Source organism: Cibotium barometz, chromosome 26 (assembly GCF_041138505.1).
Source record: "Cibotium barometz isolate CiBa-2024 chromosome 26, ASM4113850v1, whole genome shotgun sequence".
NCBI lineage: Eukaryota > Viridiplantae > Streptophyta > Polypodiopsida > Cyatheales > Cibotiaceae > Cibotium > Cibotium barometz.
The window spans coordinates 39,843,166-39,858,677 of record NC_141071.1 but is presented as its reverse complement, the minus strand read 5'-3'; the positions used below and the strand labels follow the sequence as shown (position 1 = coordinate 39,858,677).

At 45.0% G+C, this 15,512-nt stretch overlaps 1 protein-coding gene across 7 annotated transcripts in view; it reads right to left on the bottom strand.

Moving 5' to 3' along the window:
• The window catches only part of LOC147623959 (MBOAT (membrane bound O-acyl transferase) family protein), a 123,710-nt gene that overhangs the window by 55,619 nt on the left and 52,579 nt on the right, over positions 1 to 15,512 (bottom strand). For all 7 annotated transcript variants that reach the window (XR_015269238.1, XR_015269239.1, XM_086820618.1 and 4 more), the window contains 2 exons: positions 4,272 to 4,334; positions 4,070 to 4,179 (listed from right to left, as the gene is read on the bottom strand). Coding sequence is in view for 5 of the 7 variants with exons in the window: in XM_086820618.1 (XP_086676744.1) it covers positions 4,070 to 4,179; positions 4,272 to 4,334 (173 nt within the window). In the remaining 2 variants the exon portion in view is untranslated. The remainder of the gene's footprint in view (positions 1 to 4,069; positions 4,180 to 4,271; positions 4,335 to 15,512) is intronic.

The window sequence follows — 15,512 nt, the reverse complement described above, 5'->3', positions numbered from 1 at the left end:
GCAGGAGGATTTATTGTTGCTTTGTGGATTTCCGCAAAGCTTTTGACACAGTACCGAGAGCCAGACTGATGCGCAGACTACAGGAGATGGGAGTGCCCACAGAGCTGATTTGGGGAATCATGGCTTTATACAGGACAGTTGTGGGGCAGGTACGTACTACTCAGGGTATATCTAAGATGGTTCACTACACTATTGGGGTGAAACAGGGCTGCCCACTTTCTCCCACCTTATTTGGGATGTACGTGGATGAGGTTTCGGGCTATGTAGAACGAGAGGGTGACAGAGGAGCACAGCTAGCAGGGACATGGATTCCATTGTTATTGTATGCTGATGATATTGTGCTGATCTCAGATTCTCCAGAGGGGATGCAGCGTCATTTGGATGCATTGCACACGTTTGCACAGGACAGTGGATTGTCTGTTAACCTTGGTAAAACAAAGGTGATGGTATTTAACACCACCGGAATCCATGCTACTCTGCCAATCTCAATCTCAAGCCTATGGGATGAGACCCAAGTGCTACCTTCATGGCATTTGACATAAAAACATCCAAGTACCCTGGTCTTTGTATGAATCCATCCTTTGTAAGCCTCTGAAAATGGTCATTGTAGTACTGCATCTTGGGTGGTAGGGGCTCCCCTGGGGTAATCCATGTATCTGGAATGTGAAACTATAGCAAGTCATATCGAATTACATGGTTTCTGTCCATGTGTGTGAGCTTTCTAGGGCGAATCTAGGTCATACTGAAATGGGGGTAGTCGGCTCATCTGTAGTCCGTGTGTGGTGAACCATGTGAGGACATAAGAATACCAAGATGATGCACCCGTCTCTGCTATCGCCCAAGAAGACTGTAGTGCCAGGTATGGTAACCATGATCAATCCATGGCTAGTATCCTCTGTATGTACGTGACACTCTAGAATAAGGCCTCTACCACCATAGGTGTTGTAGCAAGCTCTGATCCAAAGATATGGTGAGGGATAGATGGTCTGCTACATATCAACCTGGATAGCATCAAAATCTGTGGACACTCTATGCACTGCCACTCTGCCGTTGATAACCCTAGTGTCCAGAACGGGGATGCATACATCATCGTTGTAGTCACTATTGTGTCAAAAACCCAACCCTTCGTCCTGGGCTCCAGGACGTGTGTTTGGTAGCACTGTCTCTCTAGGAGGCAAGTGCAGCGTATCCCCTAGTTGATTAGGATCCGGCTCAGGACCCAACTTAGACTTACGCTAACCAAAAACGATCTCCCAAGGGCTTCGATGTAGGTACTTGGGTGTACTTGAGGATACCTACGGATTCACTACTATGCGTACATGGAAACATTACAAGTTGTCTTCTAGGTATTGCAGTCCGTCGAGTACTGCTGGTGCAGAGGTGCAGCAAGTTCAACAAGTACACTGTACAGTAGCACAGTGCACACTCAAGCTAGTTGACTTGCAGATAGTTAGCAAAGGGGACATGCACGGGCTGCAAATTGTGAGATAGATGAGAGAGAGAGAGCAATCGTGAGGGAAAGTTGGTGGAGAGGAGGTGGAAGGGGTCCAATCCCCTCTTGCCACATGGCAGTGCCCTTCAGTATAGGATGGACACTGCCCAAGCCATTAAATGGCCTCACGTGGATGAGAAAGGGAAGGGTGCTCACCAGGCTGGCTGGAGAAATTGGGCCCCGGGGTCACTAGCCAACGGGCAGCCCGGTATTTAAAGTGAGTGTGAACTCCTAAGGTTATGAACCTTTGCAAATATAAATAAGGTTACAAATGATACTTACCACCTGTTCACATGCCACAAACTCAATCAAAAGACAGGGCATTCGCATGGTTCACGGGTGGATGTCCCCTATCCATGAACTAGAAACGTCATAGCAAGCAGTCACACAAAAACAAATCAAGCGCAATCAATTTCAAACAAGCAGAGATGCATGCACATGCATTATGCAATTGATATATCTCCCGTTCCTGGAATCTGTAAATAGCAAGTCAGTGGGAAGCCTAAATTGGAATCCCAAGCAGTGGGTTCCACGTCCTTGCCACACTACGGGTGGCATGAGGCCCAGCTTCAGTACGGACGACATGATGTTCCCTGGCCTCCCGTACCTCGGCACAAAATAGGGGAAGACTACTTGGGCAGCCAATTGGTGACACGTGTTGTGTAGCCTCTCCTAGACAACTATATCCCTTGCATTTTCTACTTTTGCACGTGGTAGACTCTGTTTATACTTAAACGCTGATTTGGGACTGTTGTTAACCTCCTATGCTCACGTTTATGGCTGACAACTGCCTTCTAGCCAGTGGTATCAACCTTGTATGCAAGAGAACAATGAGATGACATGTTAGGGACTGAATGCCCTCTTATATAGGGTATATGGACTAACCGACTGGTGTAGGATAGGCCGCCAATCAAAGTAAATGGGGGTCATAGGTGAAAAATACCTTTTTTTGGTACTTTTACCAGGCGTCTTTCAGATGGGGCCCTTGCCTTTGGCTGCCACTCAATCCACAGTGGCCCCAATGTGTGGGTGGCTACACACAATGAGACTAAGACATTTGACCCTGACTTGACAACGGGCACCCCACAAGTGCCCTAACAAGTGCCAACACAACACATTACATTTTACAAGAAAACTACAAATCAGTGCACGATAGGCACGACACTGATGTGTGCAGAACATGCCCGACTCTGCCTACCCCTTGGCAATATAGCGGTGACTTCACTCTAGACAAAGACTCACAAAACACCTGGTGTGCGGCCGTAGGGCCTTGCAATTGAGTTGGTGTAGTCATGGTTAGTTAGTACGAAAGGTACGGTACGGTACGGTATGATAAAATACGGTACTAATTGGTACCTTAAAATTTTTTGAGGTACGGTACGATATTAGTACGTTTTTTTTTTTAAAATACTTCCTAAACTTAAAAATTGTAGACAAGAAGTTACAAAATAGTAGAACCGTGAACATAATGTCATCATGCCATTAGAGTACAAAATTGCTACAAAAGGATAGGCCAAAAACTCATGGCATGGGCGACCGCCAACATGCGTACATACATGATACAGTATACTACATACTACAATACATCATCGATGGGCTAGAAGGAGATAGATGCCCAATGCCTAGAGAGCTATAACATATCAAAAGTCTACATCATCACCAACATCTGCATGATCATCAACATGATCACTACTAGAGTGTCCATCAAGAGAGTTCTCTGAAGAGGACTCTTCGAAGGTGGACGAGACACTCTGGGAATCATTCTCGCTAAGTAGGTTGCCATCATCATCAAACAAGGGCTCTCTAGGCAGTGGGGTATCATCATGAGGGGGCAATGGAAGCTCACTATAGAGCTCCATGAAGATTGCGTCCTCCTCCTCATCAGGCAATATGATCGCTTGCCTAATATGGCAATGGCAAGTGCACACGCTCCTGACAAACAGCTTCCTATAGGCTGCAAAGGGCGATGAATGGCTCTCTAGAAGACTGAAATTGCTCCACGCAACAACACCACCACCACCACCACCCCCAAAAAAAAAAATCTCGTACGGTGTCGTACGAATCCGTACGGTGCCGTACCGTACAGCAGATACGTACGATTTCAGTCGCACGACGTACGGAACTAACCCTAGGTGTAGTATGTCCATGATATCCGAGTGCGGGATGCACGTGGCGATTCTAGAGCTAATTGTCGCAACCGTTTCGGACCGTATTGCAATGACAATTGTTAATGTCGATCTTCATATATGTGTGTGCACTCATTTAGACATGTAAAATCTTGGTTCATGATCATTGCAAGGATTTTATATTTATTTTTTTTTCCTTTTTCTTTTTCTTTTTCTTTTTTTCTTGGGAAGGGGGGGGGGGGTCCACCAGCTCGTTTACTTTCAGGGTCCCTATTTTGGAGATGAATGTTGTCACCATTTGTGACTGCATCAGATCCTCAATTCTTCATGTCAATCTTTACACATGTATGCACTCATATAGACATGTAAAATCTTGATTTGTGATCATTGCGAAGATTTTTTATCATTGGACTATTTTACTCAAATCACCCTATAAAACCATTGGACTGACCTCACAAGCCAACGGTTGTAGGATGCATGCCAACTCTTCCAAAAACCCTCGAGATCGTAGCAGTTGTTGATGCAATGTGGCATGTTCTCTACGACCTCAACACCACCAACCTAGAAAATCACATAGACTCTTAGGACAAGATTGTTGACTTCAAAGTTCTTTTTGGCGAGTATTGCATACTAACACAGGGAAAAAGGCATACCAACGCCCAAAACCTGAAGAAGCGCCAAATAAGAAGGAATTTAAGCCACATAAAATTCAGCACCTTCACAAAGAAAAGATACAAACATCAAAGATTGCCATGAGACACTTATTCTAATGCCACAGTTATAGGAATAGCATTTCATCTCCCTCTCTCTCTCTCTCTCTCTCTCTCTCTCTCTCTCTCTCTCACACACACATTTCTTCCAGAGATCTATCCCAGTGCCTACCCTGACACAGGAGAGAGTTACACTTCAACGTGCTGGGACCTCCGAGCCATACGGAGACCGAGAGCACCAGGCTACCAGACTCCCAGACTACATCAGAGGGAGATCACAGAGATACGGGCTCGACATCAGCACCATATCTAGGAGCGGCTAGCTCACTTACACTCACACCCGGAGATCATGCTCCAAGGTATTTTTGCCTCGCCATCGCCTATGTATCACATATTACATCCCCATTATGGTACTGGTTGGAGCTAGAGAGATCTGCATTGCATTCTTGTATACCCTACGTATATAGGTTGCATACTAAGCCTCTAGCAATAGTGCTCCATCCATCACACCCCCCCACTAGCTCAGTACTTTCATAGTTTATTTCATGTTCATTTTGTCCTTTTTTTTTTCTGGACATCCAGAAGAGATTGACAGTTGTACATTGATTTGTCTCATAGGTCGAGTTCAGCCTCTAGTAGACGTTAATACAACGTTCTTTCTTTCTTTCTCCTTTCTCTCTCTCTAGGACATTGAGGATATCCGCCATCGATCGATGAGAGACATCTTTGGATAGTGATATATATGATGCTTACCTTTGTTGCTAGTGTTTTCCTTCCCAGATGTTATCCATTAGGAGCTCCTAGTACCTTACTTTTCCTCATAATTGTTGTTTCAGTTTCAGTTAGTTGTTTAGTTGTTTTAGCTTTTCTTACACAGACATTGTATCAGATCCACCAATTGTTGTAACTTTTTGGTCTCATAAGTCATTTTGGCCTTTTGCAGACGTTAATATATCATTTCATCTCTCTCTCTCTCTCTCTCTCTCTCTCTCTCTCTCTCTCTCTCTCTCTCTCCCCCCCCCCAAGAGGAGTTACCTCGAACCGAGCCTCTGCACTCTAGCGTGCCCGACGCCCTCGAACCCCCCATCGGCCACGATCACCTCATCAGCTCTAGATCCAGGACATGCTCCACCGCCATTGAGCTACCTTTCCATGTGACAAGCTGAGGGAGACCTCTCGGCCATACTCGTCAACCCCATGCTTGACATTTTGGAGAGTGGTATACCGTCTACTCGGAGCTGATGTTGCTCCCATGTTTTTATGTTTTTAGTATTCCATGACGAGTTTCCATGGATAGTTTTGTATCACCCCAGTGAGATAGCTATATTTATGTTTTCATTCTGTTTTATTTTCCATTCCATGATGAGAAATGCCATGGACATTATTGTACCACTTTGGTCTCATAGGCCCATTGGGTCTTTAGTAGACGCTTAATCTCTCTCTCTCTCTTTCTCTCTCTCTCTCTCTCTCTCTCTCTAGAATCTATCAGAGTCGTGCAATACTCTCTACAACATTCTCTCTTTAAAGTTTGTCACACAGCTCTATGGGGCTGTACTGGAGGCAGAGATCAGCTCATTGGCAGAGACAAGGGTTTAGAGCCAAGGGGCAAGCTGGTTTTCGAAGAACATACTCCACACTTGATCACATCTTCACTTTGAGGGCTATTATTGAGGAGGCCCGAGCAGGGGGGGCGGAAGATCTACTGTTGCTTTGTGGATTTCTGCAAGGCTTTCAACACTATAGCAAGGGCCGCCTCTTTCAAAGGCTCCAAGAGCTCAACTTGCTAGAGGAGATGATTTGGGGAGTCATGACACTTAATGAGTCTGTAACAGGAAGAGTAAGAGTACCAACGGGACTATCGGACATGGTGACGAGCACTATCGAAGTGAAACAAGGGTGTCCTCTCTCACCCACTCTATCTGGATTGTACATTGATGAGTTCAGTGAAATTATAGACATATTAGGGGGGTCGGGAGCCACATTATATGATACAATATGTAACTATTTGGCCTTCCTAGAACTATTCACATGATGGAACCCTTCCCGGGCAATGGACTAGTGGAAGAAGACGTGAGTACTGGGACCATAAGGTTTGTACATGGAAAGGCACCAGTGTTGGTCAAGAAGCAAAGAAAAGCAAAAAGTCAAACTAAGTCGACCGCAAGCCAAGAGCAATGCTGGCAAGAGGAGATTGAGCCGGACCAAAAGGCAAAAACTTGCTTTTTCAAAAAGTAGCTCTAGGGCCAAAAAGCAAGGCCCTAAAGTTGGAAAAGCAAAGCACAAGAACTTTGGTAACAAATTGGTCTTAGTTGAAAAGTATTTTATTGTATAACGTAAAAAGAGGAAAGCAAAGTGAAAAAGTAAAACAAAAGCATGGGAGGTTTTGGCAAACAGCAGGACCCCTCCACAGGCATAAAATAGGCTTGAACCTCTCTTGAGCTTAATGATTGAAGTGTGGAGCTGATCATCGCCTTCATCGTCGACAAAAGCGTGGGGTTTATTACCGCCTGCTGTACGGAACTGTGGCTATTACTGTGCGCCACTGAAACCTCCATCACCGCCCTACTGTGCATTGACTGGGCTGCATCGTACCGTTTGCCGCCACTTGTGCCAGCCAGCGCCGCCACCAACGCCAACCAGCGCCGCCATACGCCTGTTGTTGTATGCTACCTACCACCTGGCTGCACGCCCACTAAACTGACCGCAGTACTGTCGACAAAGCCCCCATATTGCTGACAGCACCGCCATCATACGCCTAGCTGCGCTGACTGCTCTGTGCCATGCTGTACTACAGTTGATTGCACCGGCTAAACAGTAGCTACTTGCCATGCTACCATGTATATATCCTGGATAATATTCCTCTGTACAGCCTTTGTGGGTTGTTCTATTCCGGCCTGGGAGACAGAATCTACATCTGATCATCTTAAGGTCCAACATCTACTCGTATCACTTGTGTACGGTTCATCAGCTCCGAGCACATTGAATTTGGTACTAGCCAAGTGAGAGATTCTTGTGGGCCATCCCCGTGAAACCGATCCCGTCAAGTGGGAATAGACTCCGTTGGACACCCACATGCGTAATAGCACAACTTAATATCACAATTTGAAATGGACAACTTAATAACAACTGAAGTTTGAAATGAAATAGATGGACACCAGCACTGGGGCCGGAACGGGCCGACCCCCCCTCAATATATGATATATTATTGGGAGTATTTAACAAATACAATGCTCCATGGGTTCAAAGAACCAGATGATGTCCATGTACAAATGAATACAGTACCAAACCAAAAGGCTCCGAAGTAGATGTTCGAAGGAGAGCGACCACTTGAGTGGTCCAGTCTCTACGGTCCTGTGCCTTCACTGGACTCTGCGGAGAGCGCCCCACTGGTGTTCCAGGACCACGCACAAACAGGCGCTCCCGTACTAACGCCTGGCTCGATCTCAGCACCTTTGGACCGTGGTTCTCCAAAAGCTTGGACTACCCAGCTCCAAACGGGTGTTAGCCGTAGAGAGAATCCTTTATCAAATTTACAACAAAGTTCTTTACTTTAAATCTGAATTCACTTACTTGTAGCTTGCAGATGGAAGACCAATACCCGGAAGTGTCTGTGTGCAGCTACTAGTGGTAAACACCAAGACACAGCAGCCTGTCAAGAAGGATGAGGAGGAGTTGCCTGTGTAGAAGGTGTAGCCACCTAGGAGGTGCAAAGCCACAGGTAGCCGTCTATGGATAGGAGGTGTAACCGCCTACAGAGGTGATGGAGCAGCCGCCTGCTGTGCAGGACACAGCCACCTGCTGTGGAGGAGGAGGATGAGTAGGCGCAGCCGTCTGCTGGAGAGGAGAAGCAACCGCTAGAGATGGATACACAGTCGCCTGCAAGAGGAGGCAGCGCAGAAGTCTATACGGGAGGAGGGGCAGCAGCCACTGTGCAGAGGAGGCAACCACCTGTATGGGAAGAGGAGCAGGAACGCCTGGTTGCAGCTTGCTATGGCCGCCTGCAGAGGATAGGGCAGCCTGCTGGAGAACAGGAGCAGCCGCCAACTGTAGGTACAGCAGCTGTCTGGATGTAGGAGCACAGCTGCCTGGCTGCAGTGTACAGCCACCTGGATGTAGGAGCACTGCTGCTGGAGATGAACTCACAGCGGCCTGCTGTGGTAGGCAGCGCAGCCTGAAAACGGTCACCGCCTGGTAGGCAGAAACGCAGCAGCTTGAGGTGCAGCAGCCAGCCGTCTGTGGAAGAGGAAAAGGAGCAGCCTGCTGGTGAACACGCGCAGCCTGCTGGACAGAGGGAGGTGGTGCAACCTGAAGAGTTGGAGGCGCACGATCGTGTGTGTCCAGAGCATAAGGGTGGTCGCCATCTTTTGAAGGTGTTGGAGGGGAGTTCCACGACCACAGCTGGCCGGCTCCCCAATTTTGCATGGGGGCGGCCAGCTTCATGGTGTGGTGTGGGTAGGTGGTCATGCCACACACACACAAAAGGTTAAGTGTGGCTCCCCACCTTAGCCCATATGTGGGTGCCCACTTTTAATGAAATGTGAACATACAACCTTATAAAATAAAAGGTTAGAATTAAAACTTATTACACCAACAAGTGCAATACACTTACCACCTGTTCACATGCAACAAAACTCGTCAGAAGACAGAGCAAACTTCACGACTCACTGGCAGGCGTCCCCACTCAGTAAGTGACACGTCAAGCAGGCAAACACAAGAATACAAGTCATGCGAAAACAGTTTCAAACATGCAAAACATGAGTGCATGTGCAAATAGTATCATGGACATATCTCCCGTTCATGGAACAAGTACAAAATATCTGTCGGGCACAAAAATGGCACGACATAAAACATAAATCCTGGTCTTCCTGTGGAGTGACAGTCCCATAGGTAAAACACAGTTCCAGGCACGAGTGTAGGCATATGCTCACTTATGGTAGTGCTATGTGTGAACAGGGCTTAACCAAGGGCACTTTTTCCCATGTGGTTTTTCCCCTTGGACATCAAGTGTGAAAGGACACTCTAACATATAATATTTTGTACTTCTATATTATATGGATGTGGCACACATGCAAGGGTTGACTTGCATTTTGTGGATACCACACTTTTGGCTCTCCCTCTCTCTCTCTCATTTCTGTGTGTGAGCTTCTCTACCCTGCACCTAACCCTAATGTGCAGGTTTGTGTGTGAGTGTGTGAGTCCAACACCCAACATTTGGTATCAGAGCTGGGAGCTGGGAGCTGGCCCTGAAATTTTGTTGCTGGAAGAAAGCCTGCGAAATTCCGTCGACGCTGTGTTTTTCCGTCGTCGTCCGTCCGTGGATTCCGTCGCTCCTCCACCGGCCGGCACTAGTGGGGAGCCCACCGCCGCCGCCCAACCTCGCGGCGGCACCGCCTCTCCAGCCGGCGGTGGCACTCCGCCTCCGCCTAGCACGCGCTCCGTCCATAAGACGGCGCTCCTACCCGGCGGCCCACAGTCGCGGTTCCGTTGCGGCCACTCGCCGTTCCGTTCCGGGCGACGTCCTTCGCGCCGTCCGCTGCTCCGACCTCCGCACGCAGCGCCGTCCTGCTCCGTTCCAGCCCCGACCTTCGCTCGCGGCCACCCGTTCCAGGCCTCCCTGCACCCTCTGTGCTGGTCCAAGGCCGCCGGCGGGTCCTGCCCGACTCCAGCGCCTCCGTTTGCTGTTCGCGTCACTGCTCCGTCCCGGCGGGTCCTGCCCGACACCAGCGCGCATGGCGCCCGCATCTGAATGGTCCGACGCCTACTCTTCGCCCAAGCTCTGCAGACCTCCTCGTCACCTGTGTTCGCCGCCAGCGACTCCAGCAACTCCAGCGCCTAGCTCGACACCTGCCCATATGCAACGATTCCTCAATGGCTGCCCAGCTGCAACGCCTCCATCTCCTCGTCGGCTGCCCATCCTCACCCTCTGCCGCCTGTGTGCTCCTTCCTCACACGTGCTGCCAAAGGTATTCTCTGTACAAATTTCTAGTCAAACACAAATGAAAAATTTTCAGCCATTCCAATGCAGGTCATAAGCAGATTTTGCAGATACTTCTGTGCAAGTCAGATTGAAAGAAAAATTGCAGGTGCAATTTGGGGGATTTCTCAATTTCAGGACAAATTGAAAAAAATTGGGCATTTTGCTTTGCCTGCAATCTTGGGGTTTTCGAAATTCAGGTCAAAATCAGCAAATTGAACCTCTTTCACTTGTAAAAATTTGGGGCTTTTGTGAAAATTGGGCAATTAGATGCACATTGAAGCAATTGGAGTGCATAAAAATTAAGGATTTTCAGATTGGAGCATGTAATTGGGCATTACAACTGCGATTTGTCGCATATGTATACACATTGTGTGTAATTGGACAATTTGGTGCAGGTTTAAACTTGCTTTGGTTTGCAAGCACACATTTGCACAGGACATTTGGTTGCCTGGCAGTGCACATTGGTGCTTGGTTTGCTTGCAGGTATATTTTGTTGATATGGCACAAAATGCTACAGATGTATTTGGTGTGCTCACCCAGGAGGACAACCTCGCTGGATCTAACTACTCTCTCTGGAGTTTCATGATCCATAATTTGCTGGTAGCCAAAGGGCTTTGGGGCATCCTGTGTGGTGATGACACACGCCCACTTACCATACAGCCAGCCACGCCTCAGAGGGGAGGTGCTCAAAGAGCTCCTGATGTAGATCCTGCTCCCACACAAGAGCAGAAGAGATGGGACTCTAGAGATGCGCAGGCCATGTAATTGATAGCCCTTTCAGTTGAAAAGGACTATTATTCCACACATTCATTCATGCAAGACATCGAAGCTTGCATGGGACACATTGGAAGCAATGTATCAGGTACGCAACGAGGCAAGAGTTGCCTACTTGAAGAGGCAATTGGATCTTCTTTCTATGGATGAGGGTGACTCCATGGCAAATCATCTCACCAAAGTGAAAGATTTGCAGGAACAATTGCTCAACATTGATGAGGTTATCCCAGACAGACAGATGGTCACCAACACTCTTCATTCTTTACCGCCTTCCTACTTGGGCTTTCACACCTCTCTCAACCTCTCAATGAGAGGAGGTGCCGATCCCGTCACTTTTGAAGAGCTCGTGGGTTTACTCTTGCAGGAAGAGCAAACAAGAGCAAACTTATCGAGCAACCGTGATGGCGAAAAGGCATTTACAGCCAAGGATAAGGGTAAAGCAAAGAGCTTTAGGCATGGGAGACAACAGTCTAGCAAGGCTGGTCATGGACAGCCCTCTTCTGGTGGTGAAAAGTCTGACAAAGGGGATGCAAACAAGCCCAAAAAGAAGGGCAAATGTCACTACTGCCATAAGCCCGGACACTACATCAGTGAATGTAGGAAGCGGATTGCAAAAGAGAAAAGGAAAGAAGCAGGCAATGCAGTAGCAGACTCTTGTGATGACAAAGCACAGCAATCAGCTAATGTAATCCAAGAAGAGTACACTTTTTTGGTCACATGCTCTAGTGACACACCAAGTGCTTCAGACACTGATATGTCTTGCATTGCATCTGACAGACAGCATGCATCATGGTATTTTGATAGTGGTGCTTCGAGCCACATCACTTCATGCAAAGATGTATTTCAGCACTTGGTTTATGCTTCAAAAGGCCGCACTGTATCATGTGCACATCATACCACATATCCAGTAAAGGGAATTGGTAATGTCATACTTATTGCAGCCAATGGTGCCAATATATGTATGAAAAATGTATTGTATGTTCTAGGGATAAAGAAAAATTTGCTCTCCGTCTCAGCCATAAATGAGCAAGGTTTAAAGGTTGAATTTGAAGACGGAAAGTGTTTGGTAAAAGACCCATCAAAGGGTGATGAAATAGTCACTTCTGGAACACGATACAAAGGCTTGTATAAGCTGGACAGCTATGACAAGCGCACTTATGATGCAAATACAGTGGCTGCCCACACTCTTGCTATGCATGATGCAGAGCTATGGCATGCTCGTTTTGGGCATGTAAATTTTCAGAGTTTGATGCTTTTGCAGAAGCATCATATGGTTGATAATATGCCGCCTCTTGAGTCTCCAACAAGACATGTATGTGAGGGGTGTATTTTGGGAAAGATGCAACGAAAACCATTCCCCAAAGATAGAGCTGTTAGAGCTCAAAGTAAATTACAGCTCATACATAGTTATGTATGTGGTCCAATGCGGACACCATCCATAGGGGGGCATCTTTACTTCGTCACATTCATTGATGACTACTCCAGGTTTGCTTGGGCTTACCCTTTGAAAGCGAAAGCAAATGTGTTTTTACATGCTTTCGACTCGCATAGCAGATAAGTCGCCATGAGAGGCCACTCAGACTGCAGCTACATAAGGCCTCCTGGGTAATGCATCTGCTACCACATTTTTCTTTCCTGGAGTATGCACAATCTGAAAATGAAACATGGAAAGAAAGTTTGCCATTCTCATCTGCTTCTCCGAAAGCTTTGTTTGAGATAGAAAGTATCTTAAGCTTTGATGATCTGTCTTGACTACAAATTCAGCCCGAAGAAGACAATGTTTCCATATCTTTAGGGCATGAATTACAGCCAAGAGCTCTTTCTCATAGATATCCATATGAAGCTCAGCATCATGTAAACGACGGCTCTCATATGCAACTAGATGCCCTTCTTGATTTAGGACAGCTCCTATACAATCGCCACAAGCATCACATTCTACCACGAATGATTTTTGCAAGTCAGGAACAATCAATATGGGTCCACATATGATAGCATGCTTGAGTTGCAAGAAAGCATCATGTCCTTTAGAAGTCCATTTGAAAGTGGTTTTCTTCTTTGTGAGATCATGTAGAGGGGTGGCTATCATAGCAAAATGCCTTATGAAACCCCTATAATATAAACATAATCCCAGAAAACTACGTACTTAATGTATGTTTTGCAATTCTGGCCAATTCCGAATGGTCTCTATCTTTGCAGGATCCATTGTTACTCCATCCTTGGATACAATATGACCCACATAATGTATCTCTGAAAGGAAGAACTCACTTTTCTTGGCATTAATGAAAAGTTTATGCTTCCGCAACTCTTCGAACACTGTGACCAAATGAGTTCGTGTTCTTGCTCATTCTTGGAGAAAACCAAGATATCATCAAAGAATACTCCTGTGAATTGTATCTCTGAAAGGAAGAACTCACTTTTCTTGGCATTAATGAAAAGTTTATGCTTCCGCAACTCTTCGAACACTGTGACCAAATGAGTTCGTGTTCTTGCTCATTCTTGGAGAAAACCAAGATATCATCAAAGAATACTCCTGTGAATTTGCGATGGAGTCGGAATATCCTATCCATCATGCGATTAAACGTGGCAGGAGCATTGGTGAGACCAAAAGGCATTACCAAAAATTCATATAATCCAAAGGCTTTCCTGAATGCAGTTTTATGGACATCTTGTGGCACCACTCGTATTTGGTGATAGCCACTCTTCAAATCAAGTCGGCTGAAACAAGCCGAACCATCAAGCTTATCCAAAATATCATCAATACGCGAAATTGGGAATCTGTTCTTGATGGTAAGCTTGTTTAAAGCTCTATAGTCCACACACATGCGGAATGATCCGTCTTTCTTTTGAACAAGAAGCACAGGAGAGCAATAAGGTGAGGAACTAGGCTAAACCAAACCTTTCTCTAAAAGCTCATTTACCTGCTTCATGATCTCTTCTTGTTGTGCGGCACTCACTCGGTATGCGGGTTTGTTAGGTGGAGAACTACCTGGCACAAGATCTATGCAATGATCTTCGGGCCTTTGGGGAGGTAATTCACCTGTCAGTGCATCAACAAAACAGTTGTTGAATGCATGAAGAAAATTCAGCCTATCATTAGTCATAGCATCCACATTTTGATGACTTGGTACAATGCTATCACGAACAAAAACCAAGTACACAGAAAGACTCTTTCTGAATTTCAGCTCTCCGTCTTCCCCCTCTTTGGTGTCACCTTTGCGGAGAAGGTAAGAAAGTGCCAACTCTCTTGGCTTCTTGCCCACTTCCCGTGCCATGGACTCAAAAGTCACATCTACCATTGCATCAGCTTTCCTTGCTTCAATGGCACTTTGCACATGGGGATCTTCATGCAAAAATTTTAGCTCTTGCTCTTGTGCCTGCAAAAGCTTTCTCATATGCTCCATTTTAACCTTCATTGCATCAGGCTCTTCTTCTAGCATGATTGTCTTTCCTCGAGATAGTTGTGCCTTTGAATAGAAAGATGCATAAAGAATTTTATTTTTAATTCAAAAGAGTTATTTTCATCAATTTTGATTTTATGCATAAATAGATGAATAAAGAATTTTATTTTTATTCCAAAAGAGTTATTCTTATCAATTTTAATTTTATGCATAGAAAGATGCATAAAGAATTTTATTTTTAATTCAAAAGAGTTATTTTCATCAATTTTGATTTTATGCATAAATAGATGCATAAAGAATTTTATTTTTATTCCAAAAGAGTTATTCTTATCAATTTTGATTTTATGCATAGAAAGATGCATAAAGAATTTTATTTTTAATTCAAAAGAGTTATTTTCATCAATTTTGATTTTATGCATAAATAGATGCATAAAGAATTTTACTTTGAATCCAAAAGAGTTATTCTTATCAATTTTGATTTTATGCATAGAAAGATGCATAAAAGAATTATTTTATTTCGAAAGTACTATTTTCATTGAAATTGAAATTATGCATAGATAGATGCATAAAAGATTTATTTTTATTTTAAAAGTATTATTCTCATTAAAATGGATTTTATGCATAGTAAAATGCATAAAAGGTTTATTTTTAATTCGAAAGTCTTATTTTCCTTAAAATTGAATTTATGCCTAAGTAGATGCATAAAAGGATTTTTATAAAAGTGTTATTTCTACTAAAGTTTTCTTTATGCCTAATTAGATGCGTAAAGAATCTTTATATCAAAAAATTAGAATTCTCTTACATTCTATAAATAGATGTGATGAGATGTGATAGGAATCAGATAGATGTAAATGGATGAAAGTGATATGAATCAGATAGATGGATGGATGGAAGTGATATGAATCAGATAAACGAAAATGGATGAATGGATGTGATGTCCTGTGAATTAAGATGTGAATGAATGGTATAGGATGTGAAGGAATGGCATGTGAATCGTGATATGAATGAATGATAAGGGATGCGAATGAATGACGA